Source organism: Zeus faber (assembly GCF_960531495.2).
Source record: "Zeus faber genome assembly, chromosome: 14".
Lineage (NCBI taxonomy): Eukaryota > Metazoa > Chordata > Actinopteri > Zeiformes > Zeidae > Zeus > Zeus faber.
Genome location: NC_137200.1, coordinates 17,927,447 through 17,948,598, shown reverse-complemented (window position 1 = coordinate 17,948,598; position 21,152 = coordinate 17,927,447). Strand labels below are relative to the sequence as shown.

Genomic DNA, 21,152 nt, shown 5'->3' with positions numbered 1-21,152 from the left:
TTTGGTTCATTCTCTTCTGTAAGTTAGGTTGTGTGCTTTTGCGACAAAAAATGTTGCACAGACAAAAATGAACAGTGCAAACACCTATAATATTATAACTTAGTCATGCAGACATCCACAACTGATGTCTGCAAGACGACATTTTGTCAATGTCACCAGATTTACAATAATTATTGTATTAGTAAAATAATTCCTTAAAATATGCATTGAGATTTATATCTTAGATCAGCTTTGTACTCTGTGAGAAAAAAAAAAAAGAATATATACATATACTATAACTATAACATACTACGTATAACTATACTACTATAACTATAACATTACAGATTGAACTAATCTTCTAAACTATATGAGTGTATACTACAGTATATATTACATTAATTTATTCATGTACATTACTATCATTCATATTTTGGGTTATTATGCAATACAGTTTCATTGATCAGTCAGAGCCAAAATTAAAACATGTATAAAGACACTGGCTGTAACTACGCAACCAGAACTGCAACAGTTAATCTGGCGCACGCACAGCGGGGAGTCTGAAACTAGATACTCGGGGGAGGGGAAATGGCGAAGGAGGGACCGCCCCGCAAAGGGGGGGTGTGTCGCTTGTAACAAGGTAACAAGGAGGCAACATTTCGGCGGACTCCAGGGTGAAATGTCTGTCAGATGGGACACGCAGCTCAGGACTCACTACGTCGACGTACAAAGCTTTTTTTTTTTTTTTTTTTTTTTTTGTTAGATTCTCAAACCGTCCAATAAACTCTCCGTGGCTCATAGTTCCAGTCTCGTCGCGTCATTCCGGATTTGGAAATTTTGACCACGACGTCTCCTAATTTATTTAATTGACAAAACACATTTTTTACGGAACCCCGATATGTCCGGGGTTCCGGTGTCGCCGTGTGTCGGGGACAAGACTTCTTCCTCCGTGCACACGTCACTGTTCACAGTCCTACTAGAAACTTGAGACGCGAGAACGGAGTTGGAGTTGAGAGACGACATCTGCAATTGTTTCATATGTAGTAAGTAGTAAAACATATTTTTGAAAAAGCGACTAAAAAGCTAAATTGTCATCAAACCGATAGCCGATGGGTTCCGAGATTGCCTAAAACTCCTCTCTCTGCACTTTTCTTACATAATAGGTTAAAGACAATTTGTCGACTACTATAAAGAAAAACGTGGCAACCAGAAAAACGAATAGTCGTCATGAAACTGCAATTAAATACATATAGCAAGACTTTCAATAAAGATGGCAAATAGCGAAAGGGAGATTGGACATCCTTCGTCTTGTGCCATGTTGTACTGTGAAACGTAATGTGCAACTATTGGCGATGACAGAAGCTTATGGTGATTTGTCAGAACTTTGATCCACTGAATGAGTTACTCTCCAAAACCTAATTTGTGCAATTAAACACTTTTTCGGCATCTGAAGAAGCGATAATGATGTTAAACTATTAGATATGCTGATGAGACTGAATAAGCGGCGCACATTGCTGGATGAGTTGCCGCACTTGATGAAGATCGTTTGGTCTGGGTGAATTTAATGAGAAATGACTGATTCAATTCTGTTGGTTAATATTTTACTAAAAACCTTTAAATCACAGGTTTGACTTATGGGTCTATAGCTGGAGGTGGGAGTCCTAATTCGGTTTGAGCAAAACCGAAATTGTGATGGTTGGCTTCACCACCATGTTTATGAAGTGTTCCACAGGGTAGACATCTGATCCAGCTGACTTATTATTGGGCATGGAAAGGAGGTTTCTTTCTTCTTCTTCTTTCTTCTTCTTAGCTTTCCTGGTTCTTCTGAGGTTAAAGGTTAATCCAACATATTAGCCTGCTCTTTTGATAGATTTAGGAGGCCATTGCAATTTGGAGTCTGAGATATTTGATTCATTATCTGAGTGATTAAACTTGTTGTCAAAGTCCCTAAATATTTTTGTGGTGTGGGGCTGGTGTGGTTTAAGCAGCCACACCTGTCTCGGGTCTAGGTAACTTGGCCCGGGATCAGGGTGGCTGTACACCTGTTGCTCGTGAGACCAATGAACGAGCAACAGGTAAAAGGCCCATCCACACACACACACGGGAGGAGCCTTTGTTGTGACATGTTTTCCATCTGCACTGAGCTTGTTTCACCTTGCTCACTCTCTACAATGAAACAAGTACTTTCAACGCCATTGCCTGTGACAGAAGGCTCTGAAAACGCCACTTTGTTGGCGTGAGGCAGGCGGGTTTGCCACAGTAGCACCTGAACAGGGGAAGGCCTCGGCATCAGTTTGGTGTTGGACATATGTGGTGTAGGGGTAGTATGGTTTGGACAAGCCACACCTGTCTTGGGTCTAGGTAATTGGACTCAGGATCAACCAGGATGGCTGTAAACCTATTGCTTGCTGATTGGCCTAACTGACAACAGGCGTACAGCCAACCGGGTCATGGGACCAATTACCTACACCCAAGAGAGGTGTGGCTGCTTAAACCACACCAACCCCACACCGCAATTTCATTGATGTCTTGTGGAGTATGTGTTTCACGACCCTGTAGCGAGAACGACCCTGTTGGGTCCCTGGATTTATTAAGTGAGAGTGCCACAGACATATTGGGGCTGTCAGGCCGTCTTACCCTTTTCCTTTCTCTCCCGAGATTCCCAGTGGGGGTTTATGAACATCTGCTGAGAACCCCCGGATCTGTTAACTCTTGTCTTTATTCCCTCATGGTGGAGGAGTTGAATGGGACACTCATGAGGCAGGGACGTGGACCTTCACCCCAGGAGTGTTGAACGAAGGCAGATGTAAAGCTTACCAAATGATTGTTATTTCAGCCGAGACCTGGCCAAGAGAGACTAACCCGACACCCCCCCACAGATTATTTGTGAGCCATTGCATCTAGGACAGAGTTCCTCTGCAAGTGGAGTTCAAGTTCTCAACCTGCAATGCAACTCTTTATTAATTCTTAAATCATCAAGAACTGCTGCAATAACTCTGTCCTGTGGACGACCTGTAGAATGACAAGATCACAGTTTTTGGTTAAAGAGATCCACCACCAACCCCCCCCTTTGGAGAACTATTTATCTTGTTTGGGTCTATAAACAACTGATCACCACTCCAAGAGGGGGAGAATCTCCACGGGTGAGACAATTAAACATAGAACCAAACAACAGTTACATGAAAACATAAACATTGGATGACAAGATGGATTGAAAAACAGTTAATTAGGTCTAGGAAAACGAGAACTACAGTTGGGCACGTGTCCTCTTCCTGTCATAGTTATGGCAGTAAATGAGGGAGGAAAGGAGAGGGATGCAACCAGGAGGGTGCTAAGGTGCACTCGAAGCAGGTGTAGTAGTCTGTGTGTGTGTGATGGGACTGCCTGTATGTGTATGTGTGTGTGTAAGATGTCCACCAGTGAGTGTACAGGACTTATCCCAATTGGTTCTGGTGTATAAGGTCTGTATTATGTCCTGGCGCCTCCAAGCAACGGAAAGGACCCTGAATTCCCCCCCGAGCTCCGCGGCAGCGTAGACACCCTACGGCTGCAGGAAAGCCCCTCCGTGGCCACAGAAGACCCCAGGGCCCCCAGAGAAGCCGGAGGGCCGCGGAGCAACCCCACGCCTGTCCCCGAGGAGCATAACCCAGTCCCAGGGAGCCTGACGAGACTCCGCACCTGGCATAAGACGCAGCCGCTGGCACAGAACGAGGGTCGCAGGCGCCAGAGAGACTGCAGGCAATTTCGGGACGAACGAGAAGCACGCTGGGGCAGAAGCATGACCGCAGCCACCCGCTGCATCCCCAACTACATAGCTCGCACCCCACCCATCCCCTGAGCCCTAGGCCTATTGTGTGTTGTATGTACTGAGTATGAGTTTTGGCACTGGGATAGATAGGCAAGCATGACCAGGTCGATGCAGTGGTGCAGCAGGCCAGGGAGGGACCACGCGGGCCCCGCTCCGGACCTGACCGCACCCTGGCACGCCCACCTCCTGTACCTGGTGGCACCCAACATCAATCAGCCACAGGTGCATAGCAGACCGCCATGCACCTCCGCCATGCCGAGCAGCTTCGCTCCACCATCAGGCCCCTGGTCAGCCCCCAGCCGCCGAGCATGTGGACCACAGAACAGATAGTGGCAGACGGCCCCACCACCCACAGCCCGACCCCCCTGCAACGAGCCCCCCGTGCACCGAGAATGCCAGAGGACAGGTACCCCAGTGTGACCAGTGGATATAAATCGCTGTAACCACAAAGACAATATTAATTTGTGTTGTGTCGTCATACTAAGGATTATAACTTCATGCCATTTATTTAGCATTAGTTAGTAATTACCATCATCCTAAAAGTTAATTAGTCACATATTTTCTGTTCCATATAGAATGTTTTTGAAAGGTGACTGATGCCTGAGCCTGCGCTGGCTCGCTGTTTGTTGAAAGTCGATAAATATTACACATGCTGCGTGTCCAAATTGCACCAAATTCAACACTGCACGTCGGTGGGTCCCCAGCAATACACCCTCCAAGTGTGAAGTAGATTGGATCAATAGTTGTCGAGATAATCAAAGAACAAGATAATTGAAGGACAAAAAGACGGACAAAAATTCCTTCCATTGGAGATTAGAGAAGATATGTTTGTGTGCAAAACATTATCACAAAAAGTTTGTTTTAAATCCACTTTGAGCATATTGATGTATGAAGTGATGTGACTTTTGCACGTAAAGTTAAATTACATTAACTAGTCAGGGAATTATAACTATTATTTTTGAGGAAAGGGTCACGAATCTTTCTACCTCACTATTGTCCCTGGGTCAAAATTTTGTCACAATTTAAAATCCTGTACTAATTTATTGTATATTTGACTTCTATTATTACATTTCTCATATATTAAAAATATTTTTTTTCAATTATTTAGCATGATAAAATAAATCCCATTCATCAGAAACATTTTTGTTCTGATTGTGTAAAAATTTAAGACAGGTAAATGTATCGGACAAAAAACTTCAAACCTTATGAGACTAATCAGTCAAAGTTAATGTGGTTTATTTTCTCTTCCTCCTAAAATGAGAGGTGGCGCCACGTCTCTATAAAGTAATTTGTCATGATGATTTAATAGTTTAATAAACCACATTTTGGTACCCTCTTACCCTTTTAACGAGTGCAATTTAAATTTCTAAAGTAGTTATAACACTACAACCATGTGACTCTTTGATGGCTGTGATGAGTATTTCATTCACGTTTCAATTGATTGTCATAAAATTGAACTTTTTTGTCATTATATTCAAAATAATTCAGTCTTGTCGTGGGTGAAATTGCATGAGGAATAGTTTCTTTTGATGTACAATGCCATCAAGTTGACATTTTATTGTCTGTATCTGCTTAAGGATTTGCTCAGTGGGTGAAAGGGCTAGTAGGGAGTACAAATATTTCAGCTTTTGTTCTAGTTTATATTTGACATTCTTATTTGTTTTTCGTGTGTGTGGAGAATGAAACAATAATGCACCTTGAAACTGCCTTTTGCCGTTTCCCCAGAGTTCAGATGGTGATGTGATGTCATTGCCTCTACTTGTTACGCATGCGGAACTCTGTTCACGTGACACTCATGTGTGCTGATAGACACCCACCCAACCTCTTGTCTGAAGTTACATCAGCATAAGGTATAAAACTGGTTGATTCATATATTTTCAAACAGTGTTTTCCAAACAGTTTAGCAGCTCCAAAAGGACAGCTATTATATTTACTCCTGCGTTCAAGAATATTACTGCTCAACAAGGCATTAAACAATGGACTTATTCAACTCTGCTCTGGGAAGGAACATTACTTTTGTGCGTCCTGCACACTTTGTGATCAGTGGTCTTTCTGAAATTCCCAATGTGAAATACTACTATATTGCTCTTTTCTTTGCTTATTTTTTGTCCATACTGGGAAACAGTGCAGTTATGGCTTGATATGCTTGGATGAGAATCTTAAAAATCCGAAGTACATTACTGTTTTCAACCTGGTCTTTGTAAACTTGTGTTGCAACTCTACTCTGTTACCAAAGATTATTGACATGTTCCTGTTCAACCACCACTACATCTCCTATAACAACTGCTTGACCTATTGCTTTTTTAGCTACATGTGTCTTTCAATGCAGTCTCTAAACCTGGTTTTACTTTCTTTTGACTGACTCGTAGCTATCACCTTTCCAATGCAATACCAAATAGTGGTGACACACAAGTCTATGTTTTACATGGTTGCCTGTTTCTAGCTTTTTACCGTTTTTGTTACCCTCATTGCAATCGGCTTTCTCACAAGGCTCTCCTTCTGCAAGTCCCTGGTTATCAACAGCTTCTTCTGTGATTATGGCAAGCACCATCAACTGGCCTGCAATGACAATTTTCCAAACCTTGTGCTTGGTATGTTATTGCCAATTATTATTATTTGGGTTCCTCTGCTGTTTGTCCTGATAACCTATGGTTGTATTTCCTATGTTCTGGCTCAAATAGCCACAGCCCAGGATAGATATGCCTTTAAAACCTGCACTGGTCATCTGTTGTTGGTAGCCATCTTCTACATACCGATTCTAATTACATTTACTTTCGGAAGGAGAATCCATTTAAATGCCAGGATCATTAATCTATCTCTCACCTCAGTTGTGCCCCCTATGTTGAACCCAATCATTTATGTGTTGCAGACACATGAAATCAAAGAATCTGTGAAAAGGATGCTGAAAAAGACAAGGCGGTCTAAAATAGCATTTTAAGAAATATAATTAGCCTATTCAGATGGGGTGGTAAGGTGAGTTTTTTAATTATAAGTCAGAATGCATTATGTTGTTGTACGGTGAAGGTTTGTTTTGATGATATGTTTGCACAACTCTGTTATCATAATAGATTCACCAATGGAAGCAATTGAATTGTTTCAATAAGAGTAATGAATTTAATTAAAATATGTATTATTTTTTTTCTTCTTTCTTCTTCTTTGGAATCTAAATTAAAAGTTGAAGACATATGATGTTTGGTGTACCATCTCTTCTATAAGTTAGGCTGTGTACTGACAGACATAAAATAACTATTATGATTGAATTATTGCTTATGAAAAGATTTGTAAAGGATTCAGTCTAACCATTGAGCTGTAGCTTCAATAAAAATATATTGTTTGGCAGATCCAACAACCTCTCAAAGGGTTATTTTTTTATATATAACTGAAATTACTTATTATTTAAATTATACAAAAATGAGTCAGAAACAATCACGGATGAGGGTTTGAGGGTTCATTCTGGCATTTCAATTTCACGTGGCCCCCCTGGCAACTGGGCTCGAGTCCTGGCGGCTTGTGCCTGGTGGTTTATGGTGTGCTGCCACCTGGCGAGGCTTCGGAAAGCGCCACTGGGTGCCATCTGGGGCCCTTGGGGATTGCGGGTTGGGATGTGTGGCCTCTCTGTGGCGGGTGCCCCAGGCAGTGGAGGGCCCATATATCTGGCGGCCTGCTGGCGTCCGCGGGGGGGCGGGCTAAAATCCGGGTGCCCTGCGCTGAGCACACTGTGCTACGTGGATGGGAGCTCGGGGCTAGTCTGGTCATCTGCGTTGGTGGGGGGTGCGCGTGGGCATGGGGGTACCATCGGCTGTTCAGGTAGGGTGTCGGTCTCCCGGCGCAGGGTGTGGCTCCGGGCCTGTGGCCCATGCTTGAGGCTGCGTCTTGTACCTGCACTCGGGGGTGGGTTGTAAGTGTGCGCCTCAGGGGTGCAGGGTCTCCTCGTGCTCTCTGGGACTGAGTTATGCTCCTCGAGGCTAGGCGTGGGGGTTGCTCTGCGGACTTGCGGCCTCTCTGGGGCCTGAGGTGTCTATGCGTCTGCGGGACTCAGGGGTGGCTTCGGGGTTCGTTCCACTGCTTGGAGGCGCCACGACATAATACCGACCTTATACTCCAGAACCAATTGGGATAAGTCCCGTACACTCACCGGACACTCACACACTTACACATGTTTTGTTCTATGTTTATATGTCTTAACCGTGGTGATTCTCCCCCTCTTATAATAGTAATGATGATTAGTTGTTTATAGACCCAAACATGGTCAGATCGTTCTCCAAAGGGGGGGATTGGTGGTGGTTCTGTGTAACAAAAAGCTATGATCTTGTCATCCTACAGGTCGTCTACAGGACAAAGTTATTGAAGCAGTTCTTACAGAGTTGCATCGGAGGTTGAGAGGTTGAACTCCACTTGCAGACTAAAACTGTCCGAGATGCAATGGCACAAATACATTGCGTTCCAAATTATTATGCAAACAATATTTTTTCTGATTTTCTTAAATAGTCAATGCAAATGAGTCAGTATAATTCTCAAGTCATCAACCGTAACGGTTTAATTTGAATGTTATTGAACAATACTGTTATCAAAAACAGACGGATTTCTTGGTAACGACTGGAACGGACACAGACAACGATTCTAGGATTACGAGAAGATGCAGGTGTGGGTGGGAGAAGGTGACCACCCTCAGAGGTTTGCGGATCCACCAGGGAAGGAAGAAGTGCGAAGAGGGAGGCCAGCAGCAACATTGCACTGCAACCGCAGATCAGACAAGAGGAACCCAAAGCCAGGTTGCAAACCACAGCGCTGAGGGATCCACCGTTGCTGAAGAAAGGCAGGTGGAGGACACAGGAGGGCCCTTGGTGGACGCCAATGCCTCCGAGAGGGGCACTGATGAAGACACACACAGAACACACAGCAACCCCAACATCCACGAGCAAAGCCAGAGAACAGAGAGGAAAGAACCTGGAAGGAGGCAGATGGTCAAATGGCCTAAAGCCAACTAAGTTGCGGTCTGGCAGAAGCTGGACAAGGACCTCAGCCTTATCCTGGAGCATTCACTGCGCGGCCAGGTGGAAGCCAAGCTGAACCGCATTGGAGACATCCTGTATGATGAATGCAGCGGCAGATTCGGAGTAACTGCTGAAAAGCGGAAAGCTTGCCCAGTGCAGAAGGGGAGGAGGGAAAGAGCGATCGAGCAGTTGGTGAAGAGGCGGCGTCAACTCTGAAAACAGTGGAGGAGGGCAAGCAGAGAGGAGAAGGAGGCCCTGAAGCCACTGTGGGACGAGGTGAAAAAAGATCTTGCCGGCCTACGGAGGGCAGAGCGCATCCATAAGCGCAGAAGGCGGATGGAGAAAGAGAGGAGTAACTTCTTCAAAAATCCCTTCAAGCATGCCAGACAGCTGCTAGAGGACAAGAGAAGCGGAAAGCTGGAGATTACCAAGTCTGAGCTAGAGAATTACATCAAGGAGCAGTACAGTGACCCAGTGAAGTCAACTCCACTGGGATCCCCTGGTTATGTTCCTCGCCCAGCTCCCCCAGCATTCCTCTTTGATGCTGCCCTCCCCAAACTCAGCGAGGTAGCAGAGGTGGTCCGGAAAGCAAGAGCAGCCTCAGCCCCAGGCCCTAACGGGATACCATACAAGCTGTACAAGTACTGCCCAGGGGTCCTGAGACACCTCTGGAATCTGCTGAGAGTGGCCTGGAAAAACCAAGTTATCCCTTCAGAATGGCAAAGAGCTGTCACAGTTTTCATCCCAAAGAAGCAGAACTCCAGTACGATCAGCCAGTCTAGGAGTATCGCCCTCCTGAATGTTGAAGGGAAGATCTTCTTCTCCATCCTGGCCAAGAGGTTGACCAGCTACCTCACAGGAAACGGGTACATCGGCACTAGCTGCCAGAAGGCAGGTGTGCCAGGCTTCCCAGGGTGTGTGGAACACTCTGCAGTCATATGGGAGCAGATCCAAAGGGCGAAAAGAGAGAGAGGTGACCTGCATGTTGTGTGGCTCGACCTTGCCAACGCATATGGGTCGGTTCCCCACCAACTCATCGAGTTCGCCTTGGATTTCTTCCATGTCCCAGTCTGTATGAGAGCCCTGGTGGCCAAGTACTTTGGAGACATCCAGATGTGCTGCATCCATCAGGACTTCACAACAGGCTGGCAACAGCTGGAAGTAGGCATTGCCATGGGATGCTCAATCTCGCCCATCCTGTTCGTCGCAGCCTTCGAGATCATCCTCATAGGGGCTAAGAAGATGGTCGGAGGAGTGAAACTGCCGTCAGGTCAAAGGCTACCAGCAGTGAGAGGCTACATGGACGATATCACCACCATACTCCAGACAGCAGCATGCACAACAAGACTGCTGAAGAGGATAGACGAGCTTGTGAGCTGGGCGAGGATGAAGATCAAACCCCCCCAAGTCACGCAGTCTGTCGATCAGGAAAGGAGTCAGAAGCGACAACACCATCTTTGTCGCGGGCGGTGAGAATATTCCATTGCTGGCAGATCAACCTGTTCGTAGCCTGGGTCGCAACTACACAGCAGAGCTCTCTGACAGGCAGATGGGGGAGACGGTGAGGAAGCAGCTCGCAGATGGCCTGGCCAAGATCAATCAAAGCCAACTCCCTGGAAAGTACAAAGTATGGTGTTACCAGTTCATACTGTACCAAAGGGTGATGTGGCCACTGAAGATGAGCGAAATCCCCTCCCCAGTGGTAAGCAAGATGGACGGGCTGGCAAACTCATACATCAGGAAGTGGCTGGGACTACCAAAATGCCTCTCAGATGTAGGCCTCACGCTACAACTACCATTGCAATCCATCAGCGTGGGTTACAATCAAGAGAAGGCTCGGCTGGTGCTGGAGCTGAAGGAATCCACTGACCAGCTGGTGAGAGTAGCGGGCACCCAGATAAGAACGGGAAGAAAGTGGAAAGCCCAAGAAGAGGTCGACATGGCGATCGGCAGGCTGAAGCACCGCGAGGTGGTCGGCAGAGTCCAGGAGGGTCGAGCAGGCCTTGGGAGGGGCAATACTCCCTTGTTCTGGTCAAAGGCTTCCAAAGAAGACCGAAGAGCCATGGTGGTGGCAGAAGTGGCAAGAACTGAGCAGGAACACCTTAACATCAAAGCGGTGTCCCAGGGCCAGCAAGGACGTTGGACGTCATGGGAAGGTCTCATAGACAGGTCCATGTCATGGTCTGACCTATGGAAGATCCCCCAAGCTAGGCTCAGCTTCCTGATCAGAGCAACATATGACACCTTGCCTTGTCCCCGAAACATCCACCAATGGTTTGGTGCCGAAGAGACCTGTCCCCTTTGCAATACCATCAACGCAAGCCTCCAGCACATCCTGTCGGGCTGCACGACAGCGCTGTCCCAAGGCCGCTACAGGTGGTGACACGACCAAGTTCTGAAGAAGCTGGCAGAGGTGTCAGAGTCATGCAGAAAGGAGGCAAACAGCAGACCTTCCGCTCCAGGACGACATCCCATCCTGTTTGCGAGGGCAGGAGAGAGTGTCAGACCCTCCCGCCAGAGAGATACAGCGAGACTCCTCTCACCGGGAAGTGAGTGGGCCATGAGGGTCGACCTGAGGAAGCAGCTCCAGTTCCCCAGGGAGATTGTGGAAACAGCCCTGCGGCCAGACCTCATCATGTGGTCAGAGGCTTGTAAGACAGTCCTCCTGGTGGAACTCACTGTACCATGGGAGGGAGGTATGGAGGCTGCTTATGAGCGGAAGCGCGCCAAGTACTCTGATCTGGCGGAAGAGTGCAGGGAGGCGGGCTGGAAAGCTGTTATCTGCCCTGTGGAAGTGGGGTGTAGGGGCTTCGTAGGTTCCTCAACTGCTCGTCTACTCCGCGACATGGGATGTACAGGAGCGGGGCATCGGAAAGCCATGAAAGAGCTGGCAGAGGAGGCGGAGAAAGACAGCTTCTGGCTATGGCTAAGGAGGAAGCAGAAGGGTTGGGGGACAAACACCTAGGTCATCAGCAGGGGGTGGCAGGGACAGATCCCTGCCATCGCACCGCCACCGCGAGACGTACTGGGGTTAAAGGTGCGAAACGTTGATGAGTGATGGTCCCCTGCTGATGACCCGTTTAGGCCCACAGAGGTATTCAGTGGGGTGTCACAGCACACCTGTTCAAAAGGCACTGGAGGAGGTGCGTCAGGCAGCAATGCTCAGCAGGAATAGCAACATAATACAGATAACAGTATTTTTTTCAAAAATAAAAAACTTATAATGCACTGTTCCAAATGATTATGCACAACAGAGTTTCAAAACATTTTATAGGTTCTTAAGAACTGAAAATGGTCATTTGTTGAATTTGCAGCATTCGGAGGTCATATTAACTGAAACCAAAAGCTATTTCAAACAAAAACATCTTAACAGGCCAAGTTACATGTTAACATTGGACCCTTCTTTGGTATCACCTTCACAATTCTTGCATCCATTGAGCTTGTGAGTTTTTGGAGAGTTTCTGCTTGAATTTCTTTGCAGGATGTCAGAATAGCCTCCCAGAGCTGCTGTTTTGATGCAAACTGCCTCCCACCCTCATAGATCTTTTGCTTGAGGTTGCTCCAAAGGTTCTCAGTAGGGTTGACAGGAGAGGATGGGGGCCACACCATGAGTTTCTCTCCTTTTATGCCCATAGCAGCCAATGACACTGAGGTATTCTTTGCAGCATGAGATGGTGCATTGTCAGGCATGAAGATGACTTTGCTACAGAAGGCACGGTCCTTCTTTTTGTACTATGGAAGACAGTGGTCAGTCAGAAACTCTATATACTTTGCCGAGGTCATTTTCACACCTTCACGGACCCTAAAGGGGCCTACCAGCTCTCTCCCCATGATTCTGGCCCAAAACATGACTCCACCACCTCCTTGCTGACGTTGCAGCCTTGTTGGGACATGGTGGCCATCCACCAACCATCCACTACTCCATCCATCTGGACCATCCAGGGTTGCACGGCACTCATCAGTAAACAAGACTGTTTGAAAATGAGTCTTCATGTATTTCTGGGCCCACTCCAACCATTTCAGCTTGTGAGCATTGGTTCGGGGTGGCCCAATAGTAGGTTTATGCACAACTGCAAGCCTCTGGAGGATCCTACAGCTTGAGGTTCGCGGGACTCCAGAGGCACCAGCAGCTTCGAATACCTGTTTGCTGCTGTGTAATGGCATTTTAGCAGCTGCTCTCTTAATCCTATGAATTTGTCTGGCAGAAACCTTCCTCATTATGCCTTTATCTGCACGAACCCGTCTGTGCTCTGAATCAGCCACAAATCTCTTCACAGTACGATGATCACGCCTCAATTTTTGTGAAATATTGTGTGATATTATGTGAAATTTTTTCATACCTTGTCCAAGGCATTGCACTATTTCAGGCTTTTCGGCAGCAGAGAGATCCTTTTTCTTTCCCATATTGCTTCTTCTTGTTCTTGTTGTTCTTCTTCTTCTTCGAGTCCTTTGCAATCTTAGATGTCGTCTGCCAGTATCTGGCGCAGGACACAGCTGATGGAGTCGGTTCAGCCAGGTCCTGGGGGCTGCACTGGGGGGCGTCGTCACATTCCAGCAGGTAGGACATTGTCTGTACTGCTCCACAGCCACACGTGTCCTCTGTGTGGTAGGTCCATGTCTTCAACAGTGCTTTGCACCTCCCCTGCTCCACCCGCAGTCTGTTGAGGGTCTTCCAGGTCGGCCATGGGAGGTCGTGTCCGCTGGCGAGGCATTCAGTTGGTGTTATTCCTCTCCCCATCCATTCTTGGGCTCGGGTGTTGAGTTGGTGCCATTCAACACTCAGGATGTTGGTCCGTGCCTTTTCTTTGGTGGGCTGGAGAGGGGGGACTGTATGCAGCAAACTGGCTCTGGATTTCAGTCTGGATGGGGGTGCTGTGTGTCCGTACAGGGGGTGCCTCATGTCAGACTCCTGTTCTCTCCGCTCATCTTGGGCGACGGTGGACCGTCTAATGTGAGGTGGGGCAATGCCGGCTAGTGCATAGAGGCACAGGGCTGGCGTTGTCTTTATGCAGCCCGTGATGATGCGGCAGGTGTCGTTGAGGGCCGTGTCCACCAGTTTGGTGTGGTGGGAGCGGCTCCAGCTTGAACATGCATACTCAGCTGTGGAGAAGCACAGGGCTAGGGCCGTTGCAAGGATGGTTTGTGGCTCAGCGCCCCACTTTGAGTTGACCAGTTTGCGCAGGATGTTATTGCGGGTGTTGACCTTGGTTTTGGTGTTCTGAAGGTGGGTTTTGAAAGAGAGTGTCCTGTCGAGTGTGACTCCAAGGTACACAGTATGGGGATGGTTCAAGAGTTTGTGGCCATCCCATGAGATGCTCAGTTCTTTTTCTGCGTCTCGGTTTTTCAGATGGAAACTGCATAGCTGGGTTTTTGATGGGTTGGGTTTCAAGTGGTTATTATTGTAGTAGGCGGACATCTCTTAGAGGGCACTTTCCAGGACGGGTTCGATTTTATGGAAGCTCTCTTGTTGGGTGGTGATGCAGAGGGCATCAGCATAGATGAAGCGGCGGCATTGTGGGGGGAGTGGTTGGTCGTTGGTGTAGATGTTGAAGAGGAGAGGGGCCAGTACACTGCCTTGTGGTCGGCCGTTCTTTTGGGCTTTCCATTTGCTCTTTTTGTAGTTTAGTTGAACGAAGAAGCGCCGGTTGTTGAGGAGACTTTTTATGACTTGGCAGAGGTCGAGTTCGCCAGTCATGTCCAAAAGTTTCCTGATCATGGCGCGGTGCTGGACAGTGTCATAGGCAGCGGGGAGGTCTATGAAAGCTGCTCCGGTGATGAGTTTCCACTCAAAACCATCCTCAATGTTTTGGGTGAGGTTCAGTAGCTGCCCAGCACAGGAACACCCAGGACGGAAACTGGCTTGATCTTTAGTGAGCTTGGAGTCTATAAGTGGTGTTAGGCGTTGGAGTAATAGCCTCTCATAGAGCTTGTAGGTTATGCAGAGGAGGGAAATCGGTCTGTAGCTCTTTGGTGATGATGGGTCCTTTCCGGGTTTTGGGATAGCGACAGTCTTGGCTTTTCTCCATACGGGTGGGATGGTTTTCTTTGCCATGCATGAGTTCAGCATTTCTAGGAGCCAGGTCTTTGCTTAAGGTCCCAGGTGCTGTATCATTTACGCCAGTACATCATCGATTCCTGCTGCTTTCCCGAGTTTCAGCGAGCACAGTGCTGCTTCAAGTTCTTCTGGATCGAAGGGCTTGGTAAGGGCACTTGCTGGTTGTGGGTGGTCTGGTACCACTGTCCGGCGGTATTCTCCTGTGGGTCTGCGGTGAGTTTGGCTGCGCCCGTTCAACACCAGCTGTGTTTGCTGTGACTGTTGTAAGTGTGGGTGGTGTGGTATGGTCTGCACCAAGGCGGCGAATTGCGGCCCACTCCTTCCTGCTGTTATTGGTCATGTTGGTGTTTTCTATCAGCTCCTTCCAGACTTGCCTGCGATCTTCCCCAACGTTGTTTAGTAGGATCTCTCCGAGTTCCGTGGTGGTGGAGGGGAAAGGGTCCTCGTGGTATGCCGTATGGTAGGTTTGGAGTTGGTCACTTGATGTTTTTGACAACCTGGGGATGTACTCGTCTGGCATCCTCTTGGGATATGTCGTCTGGCTGACCTTTTCAGCAGGTCTGTAAACGTGGTATAGTTGTTGGTGTGGTGGGATGCTGGGGATTGAGTCTTCGATCTCCTGTTGGTACGACAGCCAGTCGGCTTTCCGCAGGTTGAACCTTCTACGGAAGGGGACGGTTGTTGCTTGGAGAACGGATCAGGTGGTTATGGTGATGGGTCAGTGTTGTGAGTGGGGGATGGGGTCCAGGACCTCTTTCACTGCTCTAGATGCTAGCTTGCTGCTCACACAGACAAGGTCTGGGTTATATCCTTTGTTTCCATCTGGCGCAATGGAAGGATTTTGGCAGTTTGGCGCCATGGATCAGGGTCAGATGTTTTGACTCAAGCCAGGTTTCGACTGCATCTCCATCTTGGTTGTTCTCTTTATAGCCCCACGATGTGCTATGGGCATTGAAGTCCCCAATGCTGATCTGGAATTTCCTCTTGCATCTGTCTGGCAGTTCGGTATGGGAGAATGGGCTTTTGGGGGTTTTGTACACTGATGTGACAGAGACATTTGGGAGGGCAACTGTGATGGTTCCCATTTGCCCTTCGGTGGTGTGGGTGCAGACCTCTTCAACCGTGAGGTTTGGTCTGCTGAATACGGTTGATCCATACTGTCTGTGACGGATCTCCACCACCAGCTTCATTCCAGGTAGGAATGAAGCTGTTGCCCCACTGTTGGACTACTTGCTCATGCCGTTGTTGACAAAGTGGTGAACCTCGCCCCATCCTTCCATGTGAACGACTGAGCCTTTCAGGGATGCTACTTTTATACCCAATCATGACACTCACCTGTTTCCAATTAACCTGCTCTCCTGTGGAATGTTCCACACAGGTTTTTTTTAAGCATTCCTCAACTTTCCCAGTCTTTTGTTGCCCATGTCCAAGCTTTTTAAAATGAGTGAATATTTGCAAAAACACAATAAAGTTTATCAGTTTGAACATTAAATACCTTGTCTTTGTAGTTTATTCAATTGAATATAGGTTGAAAAGGATTTGCAAATTGTTGTATTCTTTTTTTATTTACATTTTACACAACGTCCCAACTTCATTGCAATTGGGGTTTGTATTGTTAATCATCTCCTTGGCATTTACTATTATAAGGTTCTATTTTCAAAAATGCTGGATTAAATTTACATTTCCCTGGAATCATCAATGTTGTAAAGGCGATTCTGGAAAAACTGTATCACGTTCGCATTTGATATAACAAAACCAGGGGGAACATTTTTAATTTTTTCAAGGACCTCTAAAGCATTTCAGCACACAAATAGGCAATTTTCAAGGTATTCCAGTACTTTCTTTGTGGAATAGCTGAGGACAAATTCAAGCACGTGCTGTTCAGAACCGTGGGATTTTTTTCCCTTATTTACAAAGTTATTATTTTTAGGGTTTTTTTGTGTAAGAATAAAACAATGTATAGTTTTATTTCCAACATTTTTAACAGTTTAAATGAAGGCAGGAGAAGGTCAAAATCAGATTCACCGATCAACAACTAGACGACCGGGAGCCAATAATAAGACTTCTGTTCCTTTAATCATTTGCATATCCCACATCTGGGATTCTGACGCAGGGAACTTGAGGTTGTAATGCCACGCAAGGACAAATATAAATGACTGTATTGATAAAGTAGGTTCACTCAGTTTTTAGTTCTGAGAAGACCCGGCATCACTGACTGAGTATTCTGTCATTTAACCTTTTTTCCCCTCATTTTGTTCCGTTTTACAAGCAGGAAAATGGTCCATGAGCAACAAGAGATTATTGTATATAATTCCTCGTTCGTCCGTCCAGCCGGCTTCTATCTCAACGGATTTAGCAACGTTCCGCACATCAAGTATTACTATGTGTTCCTCTGCTTTGTGTATGTTGTGAGCGTTCTTGAGAATGTCTTTCTCATAGCCGTCCTCTTCATGGTCAAGACCCTGCATACGGCTAAAAACATGATGGTCTTTAATCTCGCTCTCACAGACTTGTGCGAAAGCACCTCTATGGTCCCGAAGCTCGTGGACACGCTCTTGTTTGACAACAGGTTCATAGTCTATGAGGCTTGTTTGAGTTACATGTATTTCGTCTATTTTTTTACAAGCATGCAGGCTTGGACACTCGTGGCTATGGCATACGACAGATTTGTCGCAATTTGCTTGCCGTTGAGGTATCAAGCTCTGGTCACAAAACAGTCCGTGGCCACTATACTCCTGTTTACCTGGTGCCTCTTGGTGGCTATTCATGTGGTTTTAGTCGGCCTCATTGACCGTCTCTCCTTCTGTCGGTCGCTGACGATTCAGAGCTTTTTCTGCGATCATGGACCTTTATTTAACCTTGCCTGTAGTGATATATTTGCAAACCGCATAATGGCTCTTGTCATGTTGGTACTCATAATCTGTCTTCCTGTGATATTAATCGTGTTGTCATACATCTCCATTGCGATAGCGTTAATAAAGATAGCGTCTGGAGAGGAACGAGTCAAGGCCATGAAAACCTGCACTTCGCACCTGATCTTGGTGGCTATTTACTTCCTGCCGATATTGATAACCAATATAGTTGCGTTGGCCACGTACTTGCCTCCAAACATACGGATGATGAATACTTCATTGACACACATTGTACCACCGCTGTTGAACCCTATTGTATATTCTTTGAAGACGGAGGAGATACGCAACGCCATCAAGAGGATTCACAAAAGAAAAAGGCGTATTGACAAAATGTAAACGGTTTGTGTAGGCTTGTTTTAAATTGGTTTGTAATTTTTTTTTTTTTTATACATGTTTCATAGCCATATACAGTGACATTGACATAGTATGTCTAGGAACAGAAAAATACATGGATATTGCAAATACAGGAGGAAAAAACTGCAATGTCGTCTATAAAAAAATGCTTCCTATAGTATTAAGTTGACTAATCATTACCTTAAAAAAAAAAATACTTTTTTCATTTTAATTGAACATTTTCATTTTGGATTCTTGGGGTGTAATGACTTACATTGATGCATAACAAATGTGTAATTAACATTACTTGCAAAATTATGACTTAATTATGGTACAGGCAATGGATTTGACAGTGATTTGCTGTATTTCTTTGTTAATTAATATGAATTTAATTCTACGTAAAGTTGAATGATGTTTGTATAAATGTGCCTCTCCACCTCAAAATAACATTAAGTTCATTCAAAAGATTGCCTTACCTTTTAAACCACAGAAGAGGCAACAAGGGTAGAGGTATCCACCAAATGCAGCAAATATAGAAGAGCGAAAATGCGCATGTCTTTCCTGGTGTAAAAATGTGTCATTTCTTGATTGAAAAGAATAAAGTTTCATCTAATTATACATCTTGTCTAATCCTAGTTTACGTAGGAAGACCTACATATACCCAAAACAAAAAGCACACAAAATCATGTTCTCCAGACTTGAATATTTAATTTCCTCCACATCAGCAAGCCAAAGAAAAAACTGTTCAGTGGTTCAAAGCATGTTTAAAAGTGTAGGTACATATTGCATCCTTACTTTTGAAGGTTTGATACAAAAACGTATGATAACAAGTATTCAACATTTGTGTTCATGTCATTGTTCTGGTGTGTGTGTATATATATATATATATATATATATATATATATATATATATATATATATATTTTAAAAACAGATCTAAACGATAACAATTTGTCTCTGCATGAATGAACTACACACCTGGCGACACAATCTATGTTAAATGTGCCCGATATTTAGTAAAGATGTAAGCGAGCTGAAAAGTTAAAGCTCAGAAGTTCACCGTTTAGGATGTTTAACCTTATGAGTCATTTCCAATCAATCGGTTCAACCACGATAGTGAGCGTCGGTAACTTTACACTGTATCGTACAAGACGCAACCAAAGATCCTGTTCATGGCAAGTCATCAACTCTGAGTTGGCTCGGCGGGGACCTTTTGCTGACTAATTACCCTTTTTTGTGACGTGTGGAAACTGGTCATACAGTCCTTGAACGTCTGAACTTCACTCTGGCAGCGGCGCCAGTCCTGGTGCTCCGCCATGCACTCCTGGACGGCGTAGTGCAGCTCGGCACAGCCCGTCCGCGAGATCATCCGCTCCACGGGGTCGTCGTCGTCGTCCTCGCTCCGACGGCGATCGTGCGGCGACGGCGAGGACATGGCGGTCGGCGTCTGAGGGAAATAGAGCCCTGGTCAGCGTTACCTGCATTCCACTACCGGAATGAAATGAACCAATAATCACACCAGCGAGGTGCGTTTGGGTCCCAATGGTGAACGTTTTGAATTGATTTGGGATTTGATTGTGTATTTCGATCTCTTTTATCGCCGGAGGGGGAACGCATTTGCCGGCGCCAGGAGACGGCAACTTAAACAAACTTCACAACAAAGCCGTCTGTAAAACTTGACGAAAACAAAGGGCTTATCGGCCAGTGACGACGCTGAAGTCAGCTTGGATTCGGCGGTTAAGGTGAAAGTTAAGGGAACGTAACGCCGCAGTGCATTCAATGTCCTCGGAATTTTTAGACCCTTTTTTGTACAAGCCGACCACCTAACACTGTCTAGATCTGTACTTACAGTAGTCAAGCTACTGTATTTGGAGCGGTCAAACCTGGACTGAATTATCATATGAAGATCATTTTGCATTTCGAACACAGTTTATGACTTGTGAAAGTATTATTCTATTTGTGAAAACGGGAACCATGTGGATTTTACTGTATTTCTTGCACACTAGCAACATAAAACCAGGTATAACAAACAAATAAATAAAAAAACTACCGTACTTATAGTTGTCAAACTTGGACTTGATTATAAACAGAAGTCCATATGACATTTTCAACCGTTTAGGATTTCGTTAAAGCAGGAACAATGCGGTCAACGAGACTCGGTTCCCTTCGTTGGGATCGTCCGTGAACGAGCCAACACCAGAACGCGTTTGGCTTGAGCCGGGTCTTGAGTTCCTACACACGCGTCGAAATGTCCGAGGTGAAAATGGTTTCGTGTAGGTTGTCCGCGGCCACGCATACCTTTGGCTCCCGTCGTATTTGTTACTTGAAAGGACCTCGTCTACCTTGTGACTTCAACCCGCAAGGATCCGCGGGAGCTCCGTGACAGATTCCGGGGGACACATATGCAGGACGGACTGAGGGTGTTACCTTTAGACGGATCCGGGTCACACAGACGATGGTTCCGGGCCATTGCCATTGTTAAGTTGACAAGTACGGATACTTTTAAGGTACATACTTAAAACACGTATTTACACCGTGTGATTGTTCTTTATAATTTTGAAACATTTACAAAAGTCCCGGTGTTAATTGTGACCACGATAAAAAAAAAAAAATTATGAACCCGTTACGTCTCACGGCTCTGTCGTAATGTTTCCACTAGATGGCGACAAAGCCTATGTTTTGGTTGTTAGGCTGCTTGTTGACGCAGTGATTCTCAACCTTTTTTGTGCTATTTTCACTTATCTCTATGCATACGGTTTTTTTTTAACGATAACGTTTAAATATTGATATTTTTTATTTAGGTGATCTTCACTTATCTACCGGAGTATGTTGGATTCGAAGCCGAATAGCTGCAGAGCAGGGCAAAAACACGGAGTGGCCTGACATCTAGTGGCCATATTGGTACATTACAACTGCAATTCGACAACCACGTTATTACTCCAACGGACCTTTTGCCTTATCAGACATCCACTGAAAGGTTGGGAATAAGGTCCCCACTTAATAGTGCATTGAATTGGCTGTAAATAAATAAACCAGAATATAAGAAGGAAGTAGAATTTGAGCGACACCCA

The 21,152-nt window shown here is 45.8% G+C and overlaps 2 protein-coding genes and 1 pseudogene across 4 annotated transcripts; 2 read left to right on the top strand and 1 right to left on the bottom strand.

Moving 5' to 3' along the window:
- Nucleotides 1–5,563: 5,563 nt before the first annotated feature.
- LOC307240135 (olfactory receptor 7A40-like) lies at nucleotides 5,564–6,733 on the top strand (annotated as a pseudogene). Its single transcript has one exon. The product of its transcript is annotated as an olfactory receptor 7A40-like (transcript).
- A 10,379-nt stretch (nucleotides 6,734–17,112) lies between these two features.
- Nucleotides 17,113–18,084, top strand: LOC307239902 (olfactory receptor 1500-like; the record flags this gene model as incomplete). The annotated part of the gene is made up of 1 exon (XM_080013480.1): nucleotides 17,113–18,084. One exon carries the CDS (start codon nucleotides 17,113–17,115, stop codon nucleotides 18,082–18,084), a length of 972 nt encoding a protein of 323 aa, XP_079869606.1.
- A 12-nt stretch (nucleotides 18,085–18,096) lies between these two features.
- Nucleotides 18,097–20,487, bottom strand: coa4 (cytochrome c oxidase assembly factor 4 homolog). 2 transcript variants are annotated; one of them, XM_080014254.1, is made up of 2 exons: nucleotides 20,424–20,474; nucleotides 18,097–19,528 (listed from the first exon to the last, which is right to left on the bottom strand). In XM_080014254.1, exon 2 carries the CDS (start codon nucleotides 19,514–19,516, stop codon nucleotides 19,265–19,267), a length of 252 nt encoding a protein of 83 aa, XP_079870380.1. In that variant the 5' UTR covers nucleotides 19,517–19,528; nucleotides 20,424–20,474; the 3' UTR covers nucleotides 18,097–19,264. The 2 variants fall into 2 exon arrangements, with proteins under 2 accessions (XP_079870380.1, XP_079870379.1); XM_080014253.1 differs by having other exon boundaries at nucleotides 18,101–19,528; nucleotides 20,380–20,487.
- Between the last annotated feature and the right edge of the window lie 665 nt (nucleotides 20,488–21,152).

Coding starts and splice junctions, on each gene's coding strand:
- coa4 (XM_080014253.1), bottom strand. CDS start 19,516: ATGTCCTCGCCGTCGCCGCACGATCGCCGTCGGAGCGAGGACGACGAC.